Source organism: Grampus griseus (genome assembly GCF_964374135.1).
Source record: "Grampus griseus genome assembly, chromosome: 10".
NCBI lineage: Eukaryota > Metazoa > Chordata > Mammalia > Artiodactyla > Delphinidae > Grampus > Grampus griseus.
The window spans coordinates 64,243,681-64,267,119 of record NC_139004.1 but is presented as its reverse complement, the minus strand read 5'-3'; the positions used below and the strand labels follow the sequence as shown (position 1 = coordinate 64,267,119).

General features: G+C 41.0%; 1 protein-coding gene across 4 annotated transcripts in view; it reads left to right on the top strand.

Annotated features, from left to right (window-relative positions):
- Positions 1 to 564: 564 nt before the first annotated feature.
- Positions 565 to 23,439, top strand: part of SMARCC1 (SWI/SNF related BAF chromatin remodeling complex subunit C1) — a gene marked incomplete at its 5' end in the record, with an annotated part of 180,427 nt that continues 157,552 nt past the window's right edge. For all 4 annotated transcript variants that reach the window (XM_082663017.1, XM_082663016.1, XM_082663018.1 and 1 more), the window contains 2 exons: positions 565 to 759; positions 8,720 to 8,839. In XM_082663017.1, coding sequence (XP_082519143.1) covers positions 565 to 759; positions 8,720 to 8,839 — 315 coding nt within the window. The remainder of the gene's footprint in view (positions 760 to 8,719; positions 8,840 to 23,439) is intronic.

The following is a 23,439-nucleotide window of genomic DNA, read 5'->3' as shown; positions in this document are numbered from 1 at the left end:
GTTGCAAGGGGTGGTGGTCCCAAATGGTTGTTTACAAAGTACGACAGGGTCACTAGGTCTGAGGGCAAGCGAGGCAGGCGCAGATTCCCACCCGGCGTGTGGGTTCCTCCGCCAGCAGGCGACACCCTAAACGGGTTCTCCTCTCGGAACATCTCACGCCAGCCCTTTTCTCCCCGGCGGTGGCCGACGATAACACAGAACCTCCGTGCAGTAGAAGATTGCATAACGATTCGACGCAGGTATCTGGGAAACAGCCACACACTAACAAGCCGAAGCTGGGGGGCGGAGACTGTGAACTGTCCTACAGCCTGGCGGAAGAGGCGGGGGGATGAGCTCGTCCTAGGCCCGCCCAGAGAGAGTGTTGCGCATGCGTATGGGCGTGCTCTCGTCACTTAGGCGCCGGTCCCGAGAAGGGGCGGGGCCGGCTCTCCGCGCCGGAAGGGGGCTGACTGGGCGGTGCCGGGAGGCGGAGGTGGCGGCTGCGCGCGCGCGTGCGAACGAGGAACGCCGCGAGGGCCGGGGCGGGGCGGGCGGGCAGGGCTGTGGGGACGACGTACGGCGACGATGGCCGCGGCGGCGGGCAGCGGCGGGCTGGGGGCGACGGCGGGCGCTGCGGGTCTGGGAGGCGCGGCGGCGGCCGCGGGCCTGGCAGTTTATCGACGGAAGGACGGGGGCCCGACCAGCAAGTTTTGGGAGAGCCCGGAGACGGTGTCCCAGCTGGATTCCGTGCGGGTCTGGCTGGGCAAGCACTACAAGAAGGTGGGTTCGCGCGCTCGTAGGGGCCGGAAGGCCACGAGACGGGGGCCGGGGGCGGCGACTGGCCTCGCAGGCTTCTGGCCACCCCTCCCCCCGCGCGCCACGAGGGACAACAAAGGCAGGCGCAGGGCCCGCCACGCCCCCGCGGTGCGCTCTCGGCGTCCGCGCGCACGGTACTCCACTGGTCCTCCGAGCTCCGCTCTTGGGAGCCCACGCACCCCGGGCAAAAGCCCCCGCTTGCTCCTGCAGGAGCAGGTCGAGCTCAGCGACCCGGAGGGTGTGAATCTTCCTCTTTTGTTGGCTGCTTGAGGTGTGTGAGCTATGATTGTTAAAACTGTCGGAGCCAGAGGGGTAAAAGCGGCAAGTTTTGTTTAGAGACTAGTCTTCAAAGTCAAGTGAGGTGACGAAGGTTTTACTATCTGCTGTTGATATGCTAAAGACGGACTATGGACGATTGTACTCGGACGTTGGTTACAGCAGGTTAAATATAATGAATTACAGTATTCATGAGAACTAATATTAAAAAATGACGGCTTTGGGCTTCCCTGGTGGCGCAGTGGTTGAGAGTCCGCCTGCCGATGCAGGGGACACGGGTTCGTGACACGGTCCGGGAAGATCCCACGTGCCGCGGAGCGGCTAGGCCCGTGAGCCATGGCCGCTGAGCCTGCGCGTCCGGAGCCTGTGCTCCGCAACGGGAGAGGCCACAGCAGTGAGAGGCCCGCGTACCGCAAAAAAAAAAAAAAAAAAATGACGGCTTTTACTTCATTACTTCTGGTTATGTATAGTGGGAGTGCAAGAGTTAATGTTCACTTGTGGCTAATGTGAGGCCTTCCCTGAGAACCCCATTCATGTTAGATCACCCCGCTTCATATCACCTTTGTTTTCATACCACTTCTTTTTTTTTTTTTTGCGGTACGCGGGCCTCTCACTGCTGTGGCCTCTCCCGTTGCGGAGCACAGGCTCCGGACGCGCAGGCTCAGCGGCCATAGCTCACGGGCCTAGCCGCTCCGCGGCATATGGTATCTTCCCGGACCGGGACACGAACTCGTGTCCCCTGCATCGGCAGGCGGACTCTCAACCACTGCGCCACCAGGGAAGCCCCATACCACTTTTTGAGATTATTTTTATTTACCTGTTTGCTCTACCTTTGGAATGTAAGTTCCGCTGAGTCAGTGGTATTAAAAGTTGTAAGTTAGCCTCTTGTTTATAACAAATGTTTTTTTAGCGTCCCCTTTATGTAACTATTTAGGAATGACTCCCTTAGAAGGTGTAAGGACGCAGACTGCCAAAAATACTCTGCCCCCAAATTTCCGGAACACCCTTTTCAGTTCTCTACTTCCCCCGTTGTGGACCATAACCCTGGGGCAAGGACCTTCTTAGGCCTGTTCACTACAACGTGTCCCGGAACGTGTTTGATCCTCATTGCCTTGCTCTTAGTAGTTGCTTAGTAAATATTTGTTGGAATGAATGAAAAGATAGTCTAGGAACCTACTCATTTGGGGTGTACAGCGCAGTGGAGCCTATCAGCTTTTGGAAGTTGTTAGGCATGGACAGGGATCTTGGGTGCTTTTGCGTTCCATTGTGGTACTCTCAGAAATGACCATTCCTTATCTGAGGTTTTAGGAAGTGAGAAGCGATATATATTTTTATTTACAATATATTTTTTGATTCTTTGACTTTCCCCCCCCGAAATTTTGCAGTCACGTTTGGGATTGTAGCTTTTTCTCATTTACATGTAGGTAAACAAGAATATTGTTTTCCCTTGTACAATGGGAAATTGGTCACTTTTTTGGTGTTGGCAGTAGAGCTTCTGGTAGTAGCTAAGGGAGTTGAACATATTTATATTATTAAAGTATTGTTTATCATGTGCCCTTCAGCCAGTACTTTGGGTCTTAAATTAATATACCTTAATGTATTTTTCCCCCCAGTCTGGATTTTATACCCCAGTTTTATTGAGATATAATTGACATATAATATTGTATGACTTTATCAGTGTAGCTTTAACAAAGAGAAATAGGAGGAATATTCCTTTGGATAGCAAGGAAGGGAAAAGAAAAAGGGAAATACAGTAATAGTAATTTCTACCTCTCCAAACTCTGTGCATCTATTTGTGCCCAATTTTAAGAGGGCAGCTTTAGGCTTGGATAATCTTTAAGAGGTTTGTTTGGGTGGGTGAGGAACTGGCTGTGAGGCTGATTGCAGGATTTGTCCCAAAGTGTTGAAGACAGTAGGCTAATGTTGGCTCAGTGTGCCTGAGGCCTTAAAGACAAAATTAAAGTTAGGTTTGACCTCTCAGAGTTTCATAAAGCTAGAGTGTGTTTCTTGGGCCTACTCAGATTAAGAATTGTATATCCCTTGGGCCTGACAGTCAGAATCCTATCAGCCTCTGAGAGTGGTGTTGGTGTGGTGAAAATATTTACCAGAAGGTTCTTTGCTTCCTCTGTACAGGATATATCTCTACCTGGTATACACATTGATAAGATTTAACTAAACTTTTCTGTTGCATTTAATAGTGTGTTTTCAAATTCATAAATCTCAGCAAATAAATGAAATAAACATGACATTGATAGTAGCATTTTTATTGATGGGTTTATGTATGCACTCAGTGAACAACTGAACATCCACCTTACCCAGGCATTTAAAACATAAGTCACTTAAATCCTCACAGCAGTCCTGAATGATAGATGTTATTTACTTCATTTTCCACATGAGAGACACCTGAGGGTGGAGATTTAAGTAACTTCTCTAAGAATTACAGTTAGGAGTGGCAAATTTGGAATTCAAAGGTCTGCCTGTCTCCAACCCCCCCCTGCCTTTTTTTTTTTTTGGCTGCACATAATCCCTCTCTTGAAGGAACTCACAGTGTTGTGGAAAAGATAGATATAGGCACCTACTTATAAAACCCAGGTGATTTCAAATTAAAAATGAACTTCTTTGTATTGTTTTTGTCTTCTGAATGCCTATAGGAGGTGCTCAGTAAATATTTGTTCCATGAATGAATAGATTAACTAGTATAGAAACCTGTTTTTTTAGGCTTTGTTGATCCATTTGGCTTAGCAGTACAGAAAGGAGAGTGAATACTTTTTGACTGGGATGAGCTTCAACTAGCCAAAGGAGTCCAGAGGAGGTGACCACTTTAGGTACGTGGAAGCTGAAGCACAGAGAGATTAACTGTTTGCCTGAGGTTGCGTTTTCAGTCCACTAGCAGTGTGGAAGCTTGTTTATCTACCTAAGCTGCCTGCTTTGTATTACTGGGTGCATATCTTTCATCCTAACTTTGAAAGATATATTGCTATCCATAGTTCAGAGTGATTTTCAGATGATAAAACCTTGTGAAGGTGAAGTATATCTATAAGCCATTGAGTTCCCAGGTAAGTTTCTTCCCGAAGTTTGGCTTACCCCTGAAATAAGATTTAAGATTTTAGGATGATTTAAATAAAGATGCTTTGGATTTAACGAAGATTACTAAAATAGAGTAGATTGCCCAAGGAAGGCATTTCAGTGCCCTTTATATAAAGTATTTAACAGTTTAAGACTTTTCTTTTTTCCAGATGGGACATCTGCTACAATAGAATTGTTTACGGATAAGTTAAACTTTTGATACTATATTAATGTCACAGGGAATATAAAGCAGATTTATTGATAACAACTTTCCAAACATATCCTCCTAACTTTCTTAATCAAAATACTTTGAGACTAAAAAAATTTTTGTTGTCTTAAGTAAAACATTCTGTTGAACTTTTTTTTGATCAAAAGATAAAATTTTTATGACTGAAGTAGTCTATATAATTATTAAATTTTTTTCCCTTTAATCAGGATTCATTATTTTGAAAGCTATTAAGAACTTTTTATGTTTAGGTGAGATTTTTGGAAGCAGTTGAAATGAATTTATGTCTGTATGGGATAGTGGAATGAGCATTACGTTAGTTTGGAAGACGTTAGTTCAGTACTCTTGGCTGCTAATTGGTGTCATTGAGCAGATGACTTGATTTCCATGTTTTAATTTTTCATTTGTAAGTTGGGAGTAAGACTGTGACTCCCACAGACAGTTGTTCGAATCAAATGAGATAGTCCTTGAAGGTAGGATTATATAAATTTGAGGTGGTAGTGATACTTTTGCCATGTATCATTTGGTCCCCCTGCTTCATTCTTACTGGTTAAACAGAATGTTACTCTTAGAAATTTTTAAAAGTCGATTTAAAATCTTATAGTTGTACATTGACTGCCTTTTGAGACGGTATGAATCTGACATTAATTAATGTCAGATTCAATTTATTAGTTAAAAATGTCATCTCTTGCATACATTTTAATGTTTGATCATTTTTGTGGGTGATTTGGAGAAAGTAAATGGAGTTAAAAATGTTCTGTAGTTTAAAAATTGGATCTTAAAATACCTAAGATAATCATTTTGATTGGGCTTTGAACCTGGCCATCTTTATTCTGAAACTGTAGGGCTGTCCACATGAAATCTTTCTCATTCTTAATGACAATAAATGAAGCGTGTAGATAGTAGTGAAGTTTAGAATATATACAAAGCTATGTATATAAGTCATTAAAAATTACTTTTTGCTTGGAAGGTTGGTTTGTTTTTTGCTGAACAACCTTCCTCCAAATGGTGTCTTTCAGGTTTAGGATTTGGCGCTGTTCAGTTGTCTGCAGGTATATGAAAAATAAAAAGTTACGGTTATTAATTTTTCACGTTGCTTTACCATGTGTGGAAAAACTTGCAGTACTTTATGTGATTCCTTTGAGAAGCTTGTACTTATTAAAGATTATAAAGTTATCTTGTGGGTATGTACAACGTACTGTGCCAGTTCTGTGGGTTAGACTTGAAGAGTTTATTCTTTATTAAAGGTTATACTATGTTGAGTATTACTGATTACTTTCAAAATTGAGTATTACTTATTAAAGATTTACTATGTTGAGTAAATTGGAAAAAAAATCTGATGTTAAATTTTCACTTGAAAGTTCATAGTCCTCAGAGAAGTAAACTTGGTTTTTATGGGAATTGGCATTGTAGGAAAGGGGAATTGTGAGAAGTTTTTTAACATTTAAAAATTGCTTACCTGGGGGCTTCCCTGGTGGCGCAGTGGTTGAGAGTCCGCCTGCCAATGCAGGGGACGTGGGTTTGTGCCCCGGTCCGGGAAGATCCCACATGCCGCGGAGCGGCTGGGCCCGGGAGCCATGGCCACTGAGCCTGCACGTCTGGAGCCTGTGCTCCGCAACGGGAGAGGCTACAACAATGAGAGGCCCGCATACCGCAAAAAAAAAAAAGAAAAGAAAAAATTGCTTACCTGGTTTTTAACTTCTAAATTATAATAAAATGTGTTCTTTAACTGAGATATATGATAATATTTGAAGTGGATTTTTTTTTTTAAAGTCCAGTGGTTCTTAAAGTGTAGTTCCCAGTCACATAGTGTCACGTGGGAACTTGTTAGAAATGCAGATTCTTGGGCCTGACTTATTGAATTAAGAGAACCATTATTTTAGACTAACAGAATTGACATCTTATGTGCTTAATTGTATGAAACTTGTTTCCAGTTTTTGGCTCATGTCTGACATATTTGTTTCACTTTGTGGCCTTAAGGAAATGTGTTTTTACAGGACACCTTTAAATTAAATAAAAGGAAGCTATTTGTAAGGATAAAAAGGAGTAGTGTACAACAGGGATAGACAGACTTTTTCTATAAAGATGAAGAGTAAATATTGAGGCTTTGCGGGCCATGCAGTCTCAGCTGCACTGCTCAACTCTGCTCTTGCAGGAAAGCAGCCATAGACAATGTGCAAATGAATGAGTGTGCTGTGTTGATAAAACTTTATTTATGGACACTGACATTTGAATTTTATGTTATATTCATGTGTCATGAAATATTATTTTTCTTTTAATTTTTTCCCAGCCATTTAAAAAATGTAAAAACCATTCTTAGCTTGTGGGCCACACAGAAACAGGCAGTAGACTGGATTTTACCAACCTTTGGTCTCGGGGATTTCATGTAAAATAAAGCATTCCGGACTCCCTGGTGGTGCAGTGGTTAAGAATCCGCCTGCCAGTGCAGGGGACACGGGTTTGTGCCCTGGTCCGGGAAGATTCCACATGCCGCAGAGCAACTAAGTCTGTGTGCCACAACTGCTGAGCCCGCGTGCTGCAACTGCTGAGCCCGCATGCAGCAACTACTGAAGCCCGTGTGCCTAGAGCCTATGCTCCGCAACAAGAGAAGCCTCGACAATGAGAAACCCCACTCACCCCAACTAGAGAAAGCCTGGACACAGCAACGAAGACCCAGTGCAGCCAAAAATAAATAAAATTAAAAAAAATAAAAATAAAGCATTCCAACAAAATACTATTCTTCAGCAAAGTAACTGCATGCTGGCTGCTCTATTTAGAGTGGAAAGCTAACATACCTGAACAAATAAAAATTTGCGAGGATACTAAGCTTTAAGAATTGCCCTTTTATATTATGCTCTGTCTTTGATTGACAGTAGCACATCTTGAGAGCCAGTCAACTTAAGGCATAGTAATTAATGGTGGACTCTGTAGCTGATATTTTGCTGTATATGTATCACTGAGACATTATTTATTGCAAGAGAAACATTATCTTGAAATGTTGGGTGGTACTGGGAAAGAGGTTCTTTCCAGGAAGAAAACTTTAGTTTTTTTATGGAAGGAAGTATAGATGTTTTTTCCTGATCAAAATTGGAGGTTAAAAAAAAAAATTAATGATGGCTTTTCAAAGTGATAGTGAATGCTTAATACTAAGTTAAGTTTTTACATTTAATTGAACTCAGTAATTTATGCTTTCCCTGTCATGTACCCTTTATCTTTCCTTGCTGTAATGCTCGCTTGCTGTCTGTCTACCACGAATTTGGCCTTCTTGACATTATTCACATTAGCATGGATAACTTTTCGTGTACATTTGTTTTAAAAAAAATTTTATTGTGGTAAAAATCTTATAAAATTTACCATCCTAACCATTTTTAAGTGCCCACACATGTATTTTTTTTAATGCATAAAAACAGTCATGTTATTATGCTTAGAGTTCCTGTGTGTCTGGAATTTGGATGGGCACAGTAGGGCCAATTATCTCTGCTCAGTGGTGTCTGGGGCCTTGACTGGGGATGTTTGATGATTGGCGGTGACCTGACAGCTGGGGGCCACAATCACCTGGAATCATCTTTACTCATGTGTCTGGTGGTTGTGCTGTCAGTCTTCTGAACAGCAGCTGGGGACTCTCCATGTGGCCTCTCAGTGTAGCCTGGGCTTCCTCAGTATGGTGATGTCAGGGTGGTTGGACTTCATTGTTCAGGGCTCCAGAGGTGGGTGTCCCAAAAGAACTATATGGAAGCTGCATGATCTTTTTTGATTTATCTTCAGAAGTCACACAGCATCACTTCTGTTGCATTCTAATGGTTTTAAGCGAGTCACTGAGGATGGTCCTGATTCAACATAGGAGGGCCATAGATCCCCACCTCTTGTTGAGAGGAGTATCAAAGAATTTGTGGACTTGTTTGAAAAACTGTACACAGTTGGCTCTCTGGCCACATGCGAAATATAGTGGCCAGTATGTCTCATTCCATTATATTAGGTTGGCCAGAAAGTTTGTTCGGGTTTTTCGGTTACATCTTATGGAAAAACCCGAACAAACTTTTAGGCCAATTCAGTAGCATCAGGCTCAAGTTTGAGGTCCAGGATCTCACCATCTAATTTAGGTCCAGGTGCAGATGAGAATGACACTTGGGTTTGGTTTCTTGGGCATAGTATTTCTCATTCTTAAGATCTGTTAACTGAAAGGACATGTTATCTATCCCTCCCCACGGCTCCCAGTATTTGTTTATGTAAGTGTCTCAGACACTTAAAAATCTGCCACCAGGCCAGTACTTAGGTACTGGGAAGTAAGCTAACATTGTCTTCCATTGTCTTCTGAACAGTTGCCCCAGTTTTTGAGTCTCTGTCTTTATCTTGCAGTATGTTCATGCGGATGCTCCTACCAATAAAACACTGGCTGGGCTGGTGGTACAGCTTCTCCAGTTCCAGGAAGATGCCTTTGGGAAACATGTCACCAACCCGGCCTTCACCAAACTCCCTGTAAGTACATCAGCTTATCACACTGGGACATCTTCAGTTTCTGTACTCTTGGGTGCAGCCTACAGCTCTTTATTTTGCTGCTGCTATCCTATAGAATAGGAAAAAGGAGGAATCGCTACAGAATTTTAGCTATAGAACACTTGCTTTTGAACTGTAGGAAGCATCTCTTTCAGGAGTCATTTAAAATTTGCATTAAACATCACAACAATTATTACCTAGACTTAACTGTTAACATTTTACTGTTGTAGTTTCCTTATTGTCTTTACTGTACTAAGTCTTTTCCGTTTTTTTCTCCTGTTTCAGTTCTTGTGGCTAGAATGTTGTTTCTTGGAATCTTATTGTATTTTGTAGGTGGGATTCTTCTGAGCTTATGTGAGAATATGATTCTGTTCTCCTTGCAGTTGGTATTTTGACTGAAAGTTTGGCTTGGTATAGAAATATTGGGTTATGCCTTATTTCCACATTTGATTTTGTACAGAAAAATCTGATGTTACTTGTTGATATCCCCCTTTTTTTTAATTTTTGAAATTTATTTAGTTATTTATTTATGGCTGTGTTGGGTCTTCGTTGCTATGCGTGGGCTTTCTCTAGTTGCGGCGAGTGGGGGCCACTCTTCATCGTGATGCGCAGGCTTCTCGTTGCAGTGGCTTCTCGTTGCGGAGCATGGGCTCTAGGTGTGTGGACCTCAGTAGTCGTGGCATGCAGGCTCAGTAGTTATGGCTCGCCAGCTCTAGAGCGCAGGCTCAGTAGTTGTGGCGCACGGGCTTAGGTGCTCCGCGGCATGTGGAATCTTCCCGGACTGGGGCTCGAACCCATGTCCCCTGCACTGGCAGGCGGATTCTTAACCACTGCGCCACCAGGGAAGTCCCTGATTTCTCCCTTTTTAATACTGATCTTTAAAATTCATAAATAAGTCTAGTTATCGTAAATCACGATCTGAAGACTCAATTATGTTTCTTTAGCTCAGGGAACATTCAGTCTGTTAGTCTTCTCTGCCATCCTGTATTTCTTTATATTTTTGAACTCTGATTGTACAAATACTAGATTTCCGGGAACTATCTGTCCTATATTTTCCCATAATTTTTGTCTTCCATTTCTCTTGATTCGGGTTTTTGTAGTTTCCAGTCTGCTGGTTGTTGCCTCTACTGAATTTGTTATTGGTAGACCTTTTTATAAATCTCAAAAGCTTCCGATTTGTGTGTTCTTATTTCATCACTAAACTTTTAGTTTTAATAACTCACTGATTTCTCAGATATAATTGAGAATAAAAAATATTGTTTTACTGATATTGCAGTAAATCTGTTCGTTTCACTTACGGTATTTTTGCTATCCAGACATTTATTTTCATTAAGTCAAATATATGGATGTTTTTTTTTTAATCACGTTGGGAAGCTTTCTCCACTTGTAGGTGATAAAGGATTTCAGCCATGTGTTCTTCTAGTATTTGTAGAAGAACAAATTTCTACACTATTTGTAGGTGTCATTTTTTACATGTAACTCTGTTATCCATTTAGAATTTATCTTGGTATTCATTGTGAGCAGTGGATCCAGTGCTCACAAAAAAAAAAAAGCAGTTTTTCCATATGATCATCTGGTTAACCCAACAACATTTATTAAAGGGTGCTGCTTTTCTGCACGATTTTTTTTTTTAAGATTTTTTTTTGATGTGGATCTTTTTTTGTTAAATTTATTTTATTTTTGGCTGTGTTGGGTCTTCGTTGCTGTGTGTGAGCTTTTCTCTAGTTGGGGTGAGCAGGGGCTACTCTTCGTTGCAGAGCATGGGCTCTGGGCGTGTGGGCTTCAGTAGTTGTGGCACGGGCTCAGTATTTGTGGTGTGTAGGCTTAGTTGCTCCGCGGCATGTGGGAACTTCCCAGACCAGGGCTCGAACCTGTGTCCCCTGCATTGGCAGGCAGATTCTTAACCACTTTGCCACCAGGGAAGCCCTGATGTGGACCATTTTTAAAGTCTTTGTTGAATTTGTTACAATATTACTTCTGTTTTATATTTTGTTTTTTTTGGCCATGAGTCATGTGGGATCTTAGCTCCCTGACCAGGGATTGAACTCACACCCTCTGCATTGGAACGTGAAGGTTTTTTTGTTTTAATAATGTTTGTTTTTATACTGCTTTTATTTTATTTTATTTTTAAAAATATTTATTTATTTATTTATTTTTGACTTAGTTGCGTCTTAGTTGCAGCACGCGGGCTCTTCCTTGTGGTGCGGGGGCTTCTCTCTAGTTGTGGCATGTGGGCTCAGTAGTTGCAGCACACGGGCTTGGTTGCCCTGTGGCATGTGGGATCTTAGTTCCCCAACCAGGGGTCGAACCCACGTCCCCTGCATTGGAAGGTGGATTCTTAACCACTGGACTGCCAGGGAAGTCCCTTCCTTACTGATTTGAGTTCAGCAAATATTTAGCATTTGATTATGTGCCAAGTTCTGAGAATTCAAGGAGTAATGCAGTGTATTGTTTGTCTTCAGGGAGCTTACTTACCCTCTAGTGACCTATATGAATAGAGCCTTTGACTTTCCTCATCTAGGAAATGTTTTCCAAGGGAAAGGACATTTGAACTGAGTCCTGAAAGTAGAGTATGGGTTCTTTAGGGACATGCTGGAAGATTGAATTTTCAGGCAGTGATAGCAACATATAAAAGCCTAAAGGCTTTTAATGTAGTTGCAAATAGTTCAACAGGGCTAGAACTGAGGGACAGTAGGCAGAAATATGGGCCAGAATCAGTCATAAAATGACAGGTTTACTGTGTTAGAAGTGTGGCTTTTATCTTGAAAGTGATTAGGAAGCACAGCAAGGAGGTAGAACTCTGTGATTTTTTTTTGTGTGTGTGGGAAGGGTGGGTTGTGGGGCTGAAATAAGAAAGAATTGACTGGGATGACTCCACTGAGCAGATTGCTTTCTCACTAAGGTGGAAGCTAGAGTATAAAAGCGGGTTTCTGGAGAAAGGTACTCAGTTTAGTCTGTGTTGAGGTTGGCTCTCCTGTAGGTACCTCAGGTTTAGAAATCCCTATAGGTAGTTGGAAATGAGATCTGGAGTTCAAGAGAACAGATTGAATTAGAGGAAGAGATTTGGGAATTACTGGGTACTGGTTGAATTCACATTTGCAGAGCAAGATCATTCCTTTTATTTTAATTATTTTTTAGCTAATGCTTTCAAAATACCTATTTCTTAATATGTGATTTAAGTTATATATATTTGTAGTATATTGGTATTATAGTAAGTACATGCATATAATTTATAAATACATTGTTAGATATTGGAGGTACTTGCTCATTTTTTAATAAATGGGAACTACTCTACTGGATAATCGGCATATTTCATTTTCTGAACTATGTGACCAATTGAGGTTTTTGGGTAACTTAAAATTAATTGAAAGTAAAAATTTGCAAGAATAGTATAAAGAACTTTCACTTTCATTTAGAATCCCCAATTTTTAGCATTTAACCACATTTGCTTTATCATTGTCTTTTTCTCTACATGTTTGGGCATATTATTCTGAATCATTTGAAAGCTCCATGTTCCTTTACCTCCAAATACTTGAGTGTTTATTTCCTGTTCTCTTATATTATCAACTGGATTAGAGTTATTCAATCAGGAACTGGTTGAAGTTTTCATCATTTAAAACACTGTAATATAATACAGATTATATTTTATCAAGTATAAAATCATTTAGAATAAAATTTACATGTAGATTTATATGAAGTATTATATGTAAGGTGATTCACATTGTATTTTTGGTATTTCTAATTAGGATTGTATGAGTGTCTTAAAAAATAGTATTTACAAGGGACTTTATTTGTGGAATATTTAACTCCAGGGAAGTAAACCATTATTGTTTTTCCAGATTTTAAAGATTAGAGAAGAATATTTTTAGGAATAAACCAGAATTAAAAATAATTCATGACTTAGTGCCAGTGGTACCAGATGTACTTCTTTTTCTCAGAATAGTGTTTAGCTTTTTTCAAAATGAAAGGGATTGATATAACGTGTAATGGTGTAAAACAAAAATGGAGGAGAGAGACAATAAAGCAGAGAATGTTTTAGTGAAACATGTAAGCTATTTACCTTAAAAAGCTTTTTTTCCTGAATAAACTGGACTGGTGTAGGAGTTCACTGTTTGGGCTGTTTGTTTTTTGATTTTTTAAAAATCAAAATGGAACTTTATGTACTAACTTACTAAGTCATATTGGATATTAAACAGCTGGCTCAACATAGAGTAGGTTCTATCTAGTGCTAATTGAGAAGTTAGAAAGATTTAGGGGAAAAAAGTACTTTGTAAGGCTAAAAATATATTGCATAGGCAAACATAATATGAATTGAAATATTTTTTACCTCCACAAGTAAAAATTGTTGTTATTCCATAATCCCTTGAAGACTTAGTACATTTGCATGCATAACACAAACATAATTGTAGCTACAGGCATATAGACTATAGACAATTTTGTATTCTACTTTTTAATTTATATTTTATTTATTTATTAAAAAAACTTTATTACGGTATAGTTGATTTACAATGTTGTGTTAGTTTCAGTTGTACAGCATAGTGATTCAGTTATATATATGTGTGTGTGTGTGTGTGTATATATATATATATATATATATACATATATATATATTCATTCTTTTTCAGATTCTTTTCCCATGTAGGTTATTATAGAAAATTAAGTGGAGTTCCCACTGCTATACAGTAGGTCCTTGCTGGTTATCTATTTTAAGTTCATTTATATCATTTTTAAATTTTATTTTATTTTATTTATTTATTTATTCATTTTGGTTGCCCCAGGTCTTAGCTGCGGCACGCAGGATCTTCATTGCGGCATGTGGGGTCTTTAGTTGTGGCATGCGGACTTCTTAGTTGCAGCATGAGAACTCTTAGTTGTGGCATGCATGTGGGATCTTTTTCCCCAGCCAGGTATCGAACCTGGGCCCCATGCACTGGGAGCGCAGGGTCTTAGTCACTGGACCACCAGGGAAGTCCCTATATCATTTTTTTTTTTTGCGGTTCGCGGGCCTCTCACTGTTGTGGCCTCTCCCGTTGCGGAGCACAGGCTCAGCAGCCATGGCTCACGGGCCCAGCCGCTCCGCGGCATTTGAGATCTTCTCGGACCGGGGCACGAACCCGTGTCCCCTGCATCGGCAGGTGGACTCTCAACCACTGCACCACCAGGGAAGCCCCCTATATCATTTTTTTAAATTAGATTGCACATATGAGTGATATCATATGATATTTGTCTTTCTCTGTCTGACTTCACTCAGTATGAAAATCTCTAGGTCCATCCACATTGCTGCAAATGGCATGATTTCGTTCTTTTTTTATAGGTAAGTAATATTCCGTTGTATATATATACTATATTTTATTTATCCATCCACCTGTCAATGGATATTAAGTTGCTTCCATGTCTTGGTTATTGTAAATAGTGCTGCAGTGAACATTGGAGTTCATATATCTTTTTTTTTTTTTTAATAAATTTATTTATTTATTTTTGGCTGTGTTGGGTCTTCGTTTCTGTGCGAGGGCTTTCTCCAGTTGCGGCGAGCGGGGGCCACTTTTCATCGCGGTGTGCGGGCCTCTCACTTTTGCGGCCTCTCCCGTTGCGGAGCACAGGCTCCAGATGTGCAGGCTCAGTAGTTGTGGTTCACGGGCTTAGTTGCTCCGCGGCATGTGGGATCTTCCCAGACCAGGGCTCGAACCTGTGTCCTCTGCATTGGCAGGCAGATTCCCAACCACTGTGCCACCAGGGAAGCCCCATGTATCTTTTTGAATTATGGTTTTCTTTGGATATATACACAGGAGTGGGATTGCTGTATCATGTGGTAGTTCTAATTTTAGTTTTTTAAGGAACCTCCATGCTGTTGTCTGTAGTGGCTGTACCAATTTACATGCCCACCAACAGTGTAGGAGGGCTCTGTTTTCTCCACATCCTCTCCGGTATTTATTGTTTGTAGACTTTTTTTTTTCTTTTGCCTATGCAGGCCTCTCACTGTTGTGGCCTCTCCCGTTGCGGAGCACAGGCTCCGGACGCACAGGCCCAGCGGCCGTGGCTCACGGGCCTAGCCACTCCACGGCATGTGGGATCCTCCCGGACCAGGGCACGAACCCATGTCCCCTGCATCGGCAGGCGGACTCTCAACCACTGCGCCACCAGGGAAGCCCTGTTTGTAGACTTTTTGATGATGGCCGTTCTGACTGGGGTTAGGTAATACGTCATTGCAGTTTTGATCTGCATATCTCTGATAATTAGTGTGTATCCTTGCCTCTTTCGTCATGTCTTAATTGACCATAGGTGCATGGGTTGTATTCTGCCTTTTAAAATAGATCATAAGGGGACTTCACTGGTGGCGCAGTGGTTAAGGGTCCGCCTGCCAATGCAGGGGACACGGGTTTGAGCCCTGGTCCAGGAGGATCCCAAATGCCGTGGAGCAACTAAGCCCGTGCGCCACAAGTACTGAGCCCGCGTGCTACAACTACTGAAGCCTGCGTGCCTAGAGCCTGTGCTCCACAACAAGAGAAGCCACTGCAATGAGAAGCCTGCGCATCGCAACAAAGAGTAGCCCCCGCTCACCGCAACTAGAGAAAGCCTGTGCGCAGCAACAAAGACCCAGCACAGCCAAAATAAATACTTTAAAAAAAAGAATAAAATTTCATTTTACTTTATTTTTTTTATTGAGGTATAGTTGATTTACAATTTGTTAATTACTGTTGTACAACAAAGTGATTCAGTTATGCACACATATATTCTTTTTTTATATTTTCTGTTATGACTTATCCTGGGATATTGAATATAGTTCTCTGTGCTGCTGAATATAGTTCTCTGACCTTGTTGTTTATCCATTCTATATATAAAAGCTTACATCTGCTAACCCCCCCAAAATATGGAACACTTCACAAATTGCGAGTCATCCTTGTGCAGGGGCCATGCTAATCTCCTCTGTATTGTTCCGATTTTAGTATGTGCTGCCGCAGCAAGCACTCCTGTAACTTTATTTTTAAGCATTATTATGGGTTTTGGAGATCAGCACTAAAATATGGTTGTCTTTAATACGACTTCAGTCAGAAGTCTTGATAGACTTTAAAACCAGTTGATTTTGCCTAAAATAAAGCTCATTCATTTCTTTTTTTTAAAAATTAACTTTATTTTTTGGGCTGTGCCGGGTTTTAGTTGCGGCACGTGGGATGTCTCCTTGAGGCGTGGGCTCAATAGTTGTGGCGCACGGGCTTAGTTGCCCTGTGGCATGTGGGATCTTAGTTCCCCCAACAGGGATTGAACCTGCGTCCTCTGCATTGGAAGGTGGATTTTTAACTACTGGACCACCAGGGAGGTCCCTCATTCATTTTTTTTAAAATTTAATTTAATTTATTTATTTTTGGTTGCATTGGGTCTTTGTTGCTGCATGTGGGCTTTCTCTAGTTGTGGCGAGTGGGGGCTACTCTTCATTGCGGTGCGCGGGCTTCTCATTGCGGTGGCTTCTCTTTGTTGCAGAGCATGGGCTCTAGGTGCGTGGGCTTCAGTAGTTGTGGCGTGTGGGCTCAGTAGTTGTGGCGTGTGGGCTCTAGAGTGCACACTTAATAGTTGTGGCGCATGGGCTGAGTTACTCCGCGGCATGTGGGATCTTCCCGGACCAGGACTCGAACCTGCGTCCCCTGCATAGGCAGGTGGATTCTTAACCACTGTGACACCACGGAAGCCCTCTTATTCATTTCTTTTCTTTTTTTTTTTTAATAAATGTATTTATTTTATTTGTCTTTAGCTATGTTGGGTCTTCATTGCTGCGCATGGGCTTTCTCTAGTTGTGGCAAGCAGGGGCTACTCTTCGTTGAGGCGCTCAAGCTTCTTATTGCGGTGGCTTCTCTTGTTGCGGAGCACAGGCTCTAGGATTGTGGACTTAAGTATTTGTGGCACATGGACTCAGTAGTTGTGGCTTGCAGGCTCAGTAGTTGTGACATGTGGGCTTAGTTGCTCCATGGCATGTGGGATCTTCCCAGACCATGGATTGAACCTGTGTCCCCTGCATTGGCAGGCAGATTCTTAACCACTGCACCACCAGGGAAGCCCTCATTCATTTCTTAAATTGAAATAATGTAAGATACCGAATCTCCACCAAATAGTTTCTTGAGCCAGGTGTTATGGGAAGAGCCCTGAGCTTAGGAATTAAATAGCCATATCCTACCACTCTGCAACCTTGTGTGAAGGCACTTCGACCTGTAGTACCATTTCTGGGAACGTGTTCCTTGCCCTACTGATCTCATGGCATAGTTGTTAGAATCACATGATGTGTGATAATGAAAGCTCTTTGAGAAATTAGAAGTAGTATATAGTACTTTAAGACATAAAAAGTAGTTTGCTGACTTGTGTAGCAAAAGTGGTTTTGGTAAAAGTAAAAATGTACATGTAAGGCATACATATTATTTAAACATTTATTATACTTCTTTGCGGTGCGCGGGCCTGTCACTGCTGTGGCCTCTCCCGTTGCGGAGCACAGGCTCCAGACGCACAGGCTCAGCGGCCGTGGCTCACGGACCCACCCGCTCCGCGGCATGTGGGATTCTCCTGGACCGGGGCACGAGCCCGTGTCCCCTGCATCGGCAGGCGGACTCTCAACCACTGCGCCACCAGGGAAGCACTCAAATCCAGTTCTTAAGGAAGGTCCCAAAGAGCGATGTCTTCTTGTTTCTCTTCAACTTATGTTCCAGACATAGTGTATTTTGTGTAAATGAGCTGTGAACCTGAGAACTAACAGAATGCTGTAGTGCCCTTTGAATTAAAGCCAGAGTTTTCAGTTGAACATTGATAAGACTTGCTTTACCTTCTTACTCACTGCAAGTGTTTAGTATATATTTATTGGTTGATGTACCTTTGCTGTGATGTTAGTAACTGTCTCAAAGACAGGGAGAGTGGAAGGCTCTTTAAAAAAAATAAGCTAGAGAACCGAACCGTATTTACTTTCTGAAATTAAGCTTTTCTTAAAATATCTACAAAAATGTAAAGCGCAGTACTGACTGATTTTAAAGCAACTATCAGAACTCAGTGAAATGATTATTACTCTTCAAAAGGAAATATGTTGTGGAGATTGATACACATAGTTTCAAGGGACTATCATTAAAATTTTTGGAATTGATTTTCAAATTGTCATAGGAACGTATATAGGGTTTTTATATCTATCTTTGGTGGAATGTAATGAATACTTCAGGGTAAAATTTGTTGTCAAAGCCAGTTCTAATAATAAGGTCATGTGATTGAACTGGGTAGTACAATTTTGGGACATTTTAAACAAGTCACAGTCTGTAGGCTATCTCTCACTGATACTTTGGAATTGCTACCCATTAAGCGTGACTGACTTCATGGCAGGAATTCTCATGAACTTGGTCAGTCTGGTGTAGAGGAAAGGATGGGAGTTTGAGGACTGTCACTTCAATGATCTGTTTCCTTTATTTGAGTCAATAAACCATGCTTTGTGCTAAATAAATTTTAGGGAAAAGAAAGTTAATAAGAAAGGGCTTAGAGTTGTTAGAAAAAGGAGTTGGATCTGATCCTTGGTTTTATAATTGTTCCCTTCAGAGTACCTGAGTGGCAGGAATAAATGGGCAGGTCTAAGAGGAATCTGTTGTCTTCAAATTCTTCACTTTGAACAGTTTTTCCTGATAGACTTCTTTTTGAGCTTTCTACTCCTGAAAGTGTTCTGTGGCAAAGAAGCATTAGAAAACTAGGAATCAGTGAACATTATGGTCCCTACAGGTTTAAGTATTTTATTATCTGTATCTGAGAATGGTATTGTTTTGCCAAGATCATGCTAAATTCTAGGACTTTCTGGAAAGGGGGAGGAAAAGACCAAGATTAGCATGTAAGTCTGAGAAGCAAGAACAAAAGTACTTTCTGTAGACAAATCACTCATCTTAGTCACCACAGGAGTGATACTACACTCTTGGAGTGACTGGAGAAGTTCCTGATGTCCATGGGGTCCAATCTAGCAGGGAGCGCAAAACTGTAGAGACTGCAGACTGCAGCCTGGATCTCCTTAGAACAAGGATATTGTCTTACAAATACAGTTATCAAATTTAGGAAGTTTAACATTGACACAATACCATTATCTACTATATAATCTGTCTTCACATTTCACTAATTATCTCAGAAATGTATCTTATAAGATCTAAACCAAGATCCCACATTTTAGTTATATCTCTTTAGTCTTGATTAATTTGAAATAGTTCAGCCTGTCTTTGTCATTCATGACTTAAATTTTTAACCACTGGACCGCCTGTTCTTCATAACTTAAATTTTTGAAGCATATAGAATATGTTAGATTTGGAAAATTCTTCCATGTTATTACTTGCAGTTGCAGTTTGTTCATTCTGGTTACTGTTTAAGGGTTTGGCAAATTTTTTCTTAAAGGGACAGATGGTAAATATTTTAGGCTTGCAGGTATATGGACTCTGTCACAGCTACCCAACTCTGTTGTAGCATAAAAAGCAGCCGAAGACAATTACCTACATGAGTAGGTGTGACTGTGTTCAAATGAAAATTTAAAAACTGGGCAGCTTGGTCATAATTTAGTATCCCTTGCTGCATAGTATTTCACTATGGGCATACTGCACAATTTATTTATCCATTCTACCATTGATGGGTTTTTGGGGTTATTTCCAGTTTAGGGCTATTGCAAATAGTGCTGCTGTGAATATTTTTGCATATATCTTCTGGTAAACATAGGTATTTATGTCAGTTACACTCCCACATGTGGAATTGCTGGGTCACAGGGGGTGCATGTTCAGCTTTAGCAGATATGGCCAGTTTTCCTGAACCCTTGTGCCAATTTATACTCCCACATGCAGTGTACAGTGTACAAGGGTTCTAATACTCTACTTTCTCACCAATGTTTGTAAGTTGTCTGTCTTTTTAATTTTAGTTTTTTGGTGGATTTGTGGTGATACACATTGTTTTGTAGTTGCTGATAACTAATGAAGTTGAGCACCCTTTTATATTTTGCACCATTGGGCTGTTCTTTTCTGTTTTTTACCAGTTTTTTTAAAAAATTAATTATTTTTGGCTGCGTTGGGTGTTCATTGCTGTGCGCGGGCTTTCTCTAGTTGCGGCGAGCAGGGCCTACTCTTCGTTGTAGTGCGCGGGCTTCTCATTGCAGCGGCTTCTCTTGTTGCGGAGCACGGGCTCTAGGTGCATGGGCTCCAGTAGTTGTGGCACGCAGGCTCGGTAGTTGTGGCTCGTGGGCTCTAGAGTGCAGGCTCAGTAGTTGTGGTGCACAGGCTTAGTTGCTTCGCGGCATGTGGGATCTTCTCGGATCAGGGCTTGAACCTGTGTCCCCTGCAATGACAAGCAGATTCTTAACTACTGCACCACCAGGGAAGCCCCTGATGTGTTTCTCGAAGCTGAGGATTTATATCCTTTAAAATTTCTAAGAAACTTTAGCTTTTATTCTCCTGTGTCTAGTTGTCTAATTTTCTGTCAGCTGTGCTTTTACTTTCATTGGATGTTATTTGTTCTACGGGTTACATATATATATTTCTCAAGTCTTTCTCTCTTTTTAGTGTCCTTAATCACTTTATGTATTCTAATTTTACAAGCCCTGTCATGTTGTTTCTATTATCTGAAAATGTTAGGATTCTAATCTTGCTGTTAGCTTTGTCTGTTGACTTAAAAACACTTAAATTATGTTTGAATTGTGGCCTTTCAGTTCTCTTTCAGTGGAAGTTTATTTGGGAATCCTGTTGACCTGGGTTGAGAATTTGCTCAGTAAGGCACTTCAGAAGACCCGCCAATTTTAGGACCAATTTTTTTTTTTTTTTTTTTTTTTTTTAGCTGCACCGTTCAGTATGCGGGATCTTAGTTACCTGATCAGGGATGCAACCTGTGCCCCCTGCATTGGAAGTGTGCAGTCTTAACCACTGGACGACCAGAGAAGTCCCTAGGACCAATTCTTATGTTAATTTGGCATGGGGTTCCTAGACTAAGTATTGATAGTGTACGTCTCCAACTCAAATTATCTTGAGGCGGAAGCTTGTTTTCCTCCTTAGTTTTTAGCTGGCAGATATTTTTTCTAGCTTATCCTTTCCCTAATGGTATAACCTGTTTATACCCCTGGTGTTATGTGTGTATGTGTGTGGTAGGTGATTGTCTTAGTTCTAATGTCCTCACTTGCATAGGTCTGTAGTCTTACTTCCTGACCCTGTAGAGAAACTCAAACCCTAGCATTTAGGTTATCAAGGTTGATATTACTTACCTATTTAATCCCATTATCCCCAGCCTCCTGTCACCCTAGAATTTTAGTTTTTAACTCAACAAAATTGCCACTTTGACTTTTTTTTTTTTTTTTTTTTTGCGGTATGCGGGCCTCTCACTGTTGTGGCCTCTCCCGTTGCGGAGCACAGGCTCCGGACGCGCAGGCTCAGCGGCCACGGCTCATGGGCCCAGCTGCTCCGCGGCATGTAGTATCTTCCCGGACCGGGGCACGAACCCGTGTCCGCTGCATCGGCAGGCGGACTCTCAACCACTGCGCCACCAGGGAAGCCCCACTTTGACTTTGAATTTTTTTTTTTTCTTATTTTTGTCCCTGGGGATTTGTTCTCCTTCTAATTCAGCTACACATTTAAAATAATGTCTGTATTTTTTATCCAGCATATATTTTTAGTGGTAGGGTTTTCTGGTTATTTAGTCTGCCATATTGCTAGAGCCATTAACACCTTTTCATCTGTAAAATGGGGTGAAGACAGTGAACTTGTGAGGAGTAAATGAGGTAATATATATAAAGTGCCTCTTGGTAAATTCTCAGTAACTGGCAGTAATTATAATACTTTTCTCCTCAAGAATAAGAATACTACCCCAGTGATTACCTATGATTAGAGGTGATAATTATAACACTATTATCATTTCTTTTATTAATAAGCTTGGGAAATGTTTCTAGAAAGCATTATTTTAACTCAAAGCAGTTAAAATACATAAAGAAACTTATGGAATGTTTAGTGTCATTGTACTTTGTGAGGTAAAATGATTCTGGACTCTAAGTGATAGGTTTTTTCCCCCGTAACTGTTTTCAATTTATGAAGATGACTATGATTTTCTGTGAACATTCTTGGTTTCTGGCTCATGTTCAGTTTCTGCTCCTTTATTCACTTCCTCACATCCGCTTTCTGGCACAGTCATTCATTGATTAATAGACCCAAACATGGCACATAAATGTGTATATTCTCCTCACACAAATGTATACCATTGTTGTCCTTTTTACTGCACGTTGGCACTACCTTGTCTTTAATGAAAAAGTCAAAAAATAAAGAAATAAGGACACTACGGCACAAGTTTAAAGCACTTTTAAGTATTGCAGTTAGGTTTATCTTTTTTAAGGTTTACTCAGCTCAGCAGAATTTTAAGTGGGCTGTATAAATAGGTAGGATGAGACCACTTTATATACATCCAGAATAAGATTAGATTAAATTTCCAATTTAGTCAGAGATGTAGCAGCTTATCAAAAGCAGTGTGGTCACACAACTGGGAATAGAAGCAGCCTGTTAGAGCTGTCCCTGACCCCCACAGTCTCTAATTGGGGTAAGCAGCTGCTTAGATAACTCACCAAAGGCAGGCTGCCTTTGCTGGCTCTGGAAGGCTCAAGTTTCGGTACCCTATTATTCTTTAGGTTTTTCAGTACTAATGAAGAGGAATTTACTCTTAACAATCTGGCTTCTTTAGAGAATGTTTAAGAACTTGAGCTCTAATATTTGAACCACATCCAGCGGCAGCTTGAGCAGGCCCTCTTCAGGGTGAGTGTAGTTGGGATGAGGATTGAATGAGGAAGTACACTCAGGGGCCAGTGGGTGTCCCTGAGAGGTCTCTCGTCTCTGCCTCCAGCTTTCCATCCCCTGACTCTGGTCTACTACACTTTTATGTGGGTGATACTGATACTGAGCTTGTCAGGAGGACCGGAATCCCAAATCCATTTCCATGAAAGCTCTAAGAATCCTTGATGTATGACGAAGTCCCTATTTGTTCTTTTGTTTCTTTTGCCACATTTTTAAGAATGTTTTTCTTATTGCACTTTATTACTGGAACTAGTACTTTTGACAGGTTTGTGAGTCTCCTCCCTCTTCCTGTTTATTCAGATCTTACCATTAGAAAATTGAAGGTCTGTTTTCTACCTCTTCATTCATCACTTGTCCCTATAGTTTTTGATAGAAGTTATTTTGTCTGTCTTGAGCATATATCTGATAATATTTTAATTTCTCAAATTAATCTGTCTAGAAATTGACTATAACCTTAAATTACATGTAGAGATGTTTTATTGTGATCTGCTCAACATATATTTTTCAGTAGCTTGGATCTGAATTTTTAAATGATTTTAGTACAGTAGAACTGTTGAGAAAATTTTTATGGATTACCTACATTGTCAGGTACTCCGCTGAATATTGATGTTAAAATTTGAATAAGACACTATTCCTGTCCTCAAGGAGTTTGAATAACAGATAAATCTATAAACCAGTTATTTCTGTATTACGCTGCGAGTGTTGTGCATGTGTGCAATAGTGATATGCCCATGTGGTTGGCGAGAACATTTTATCTCAATCTCTGGGCAGTTCAGAGAAGGATTAGTA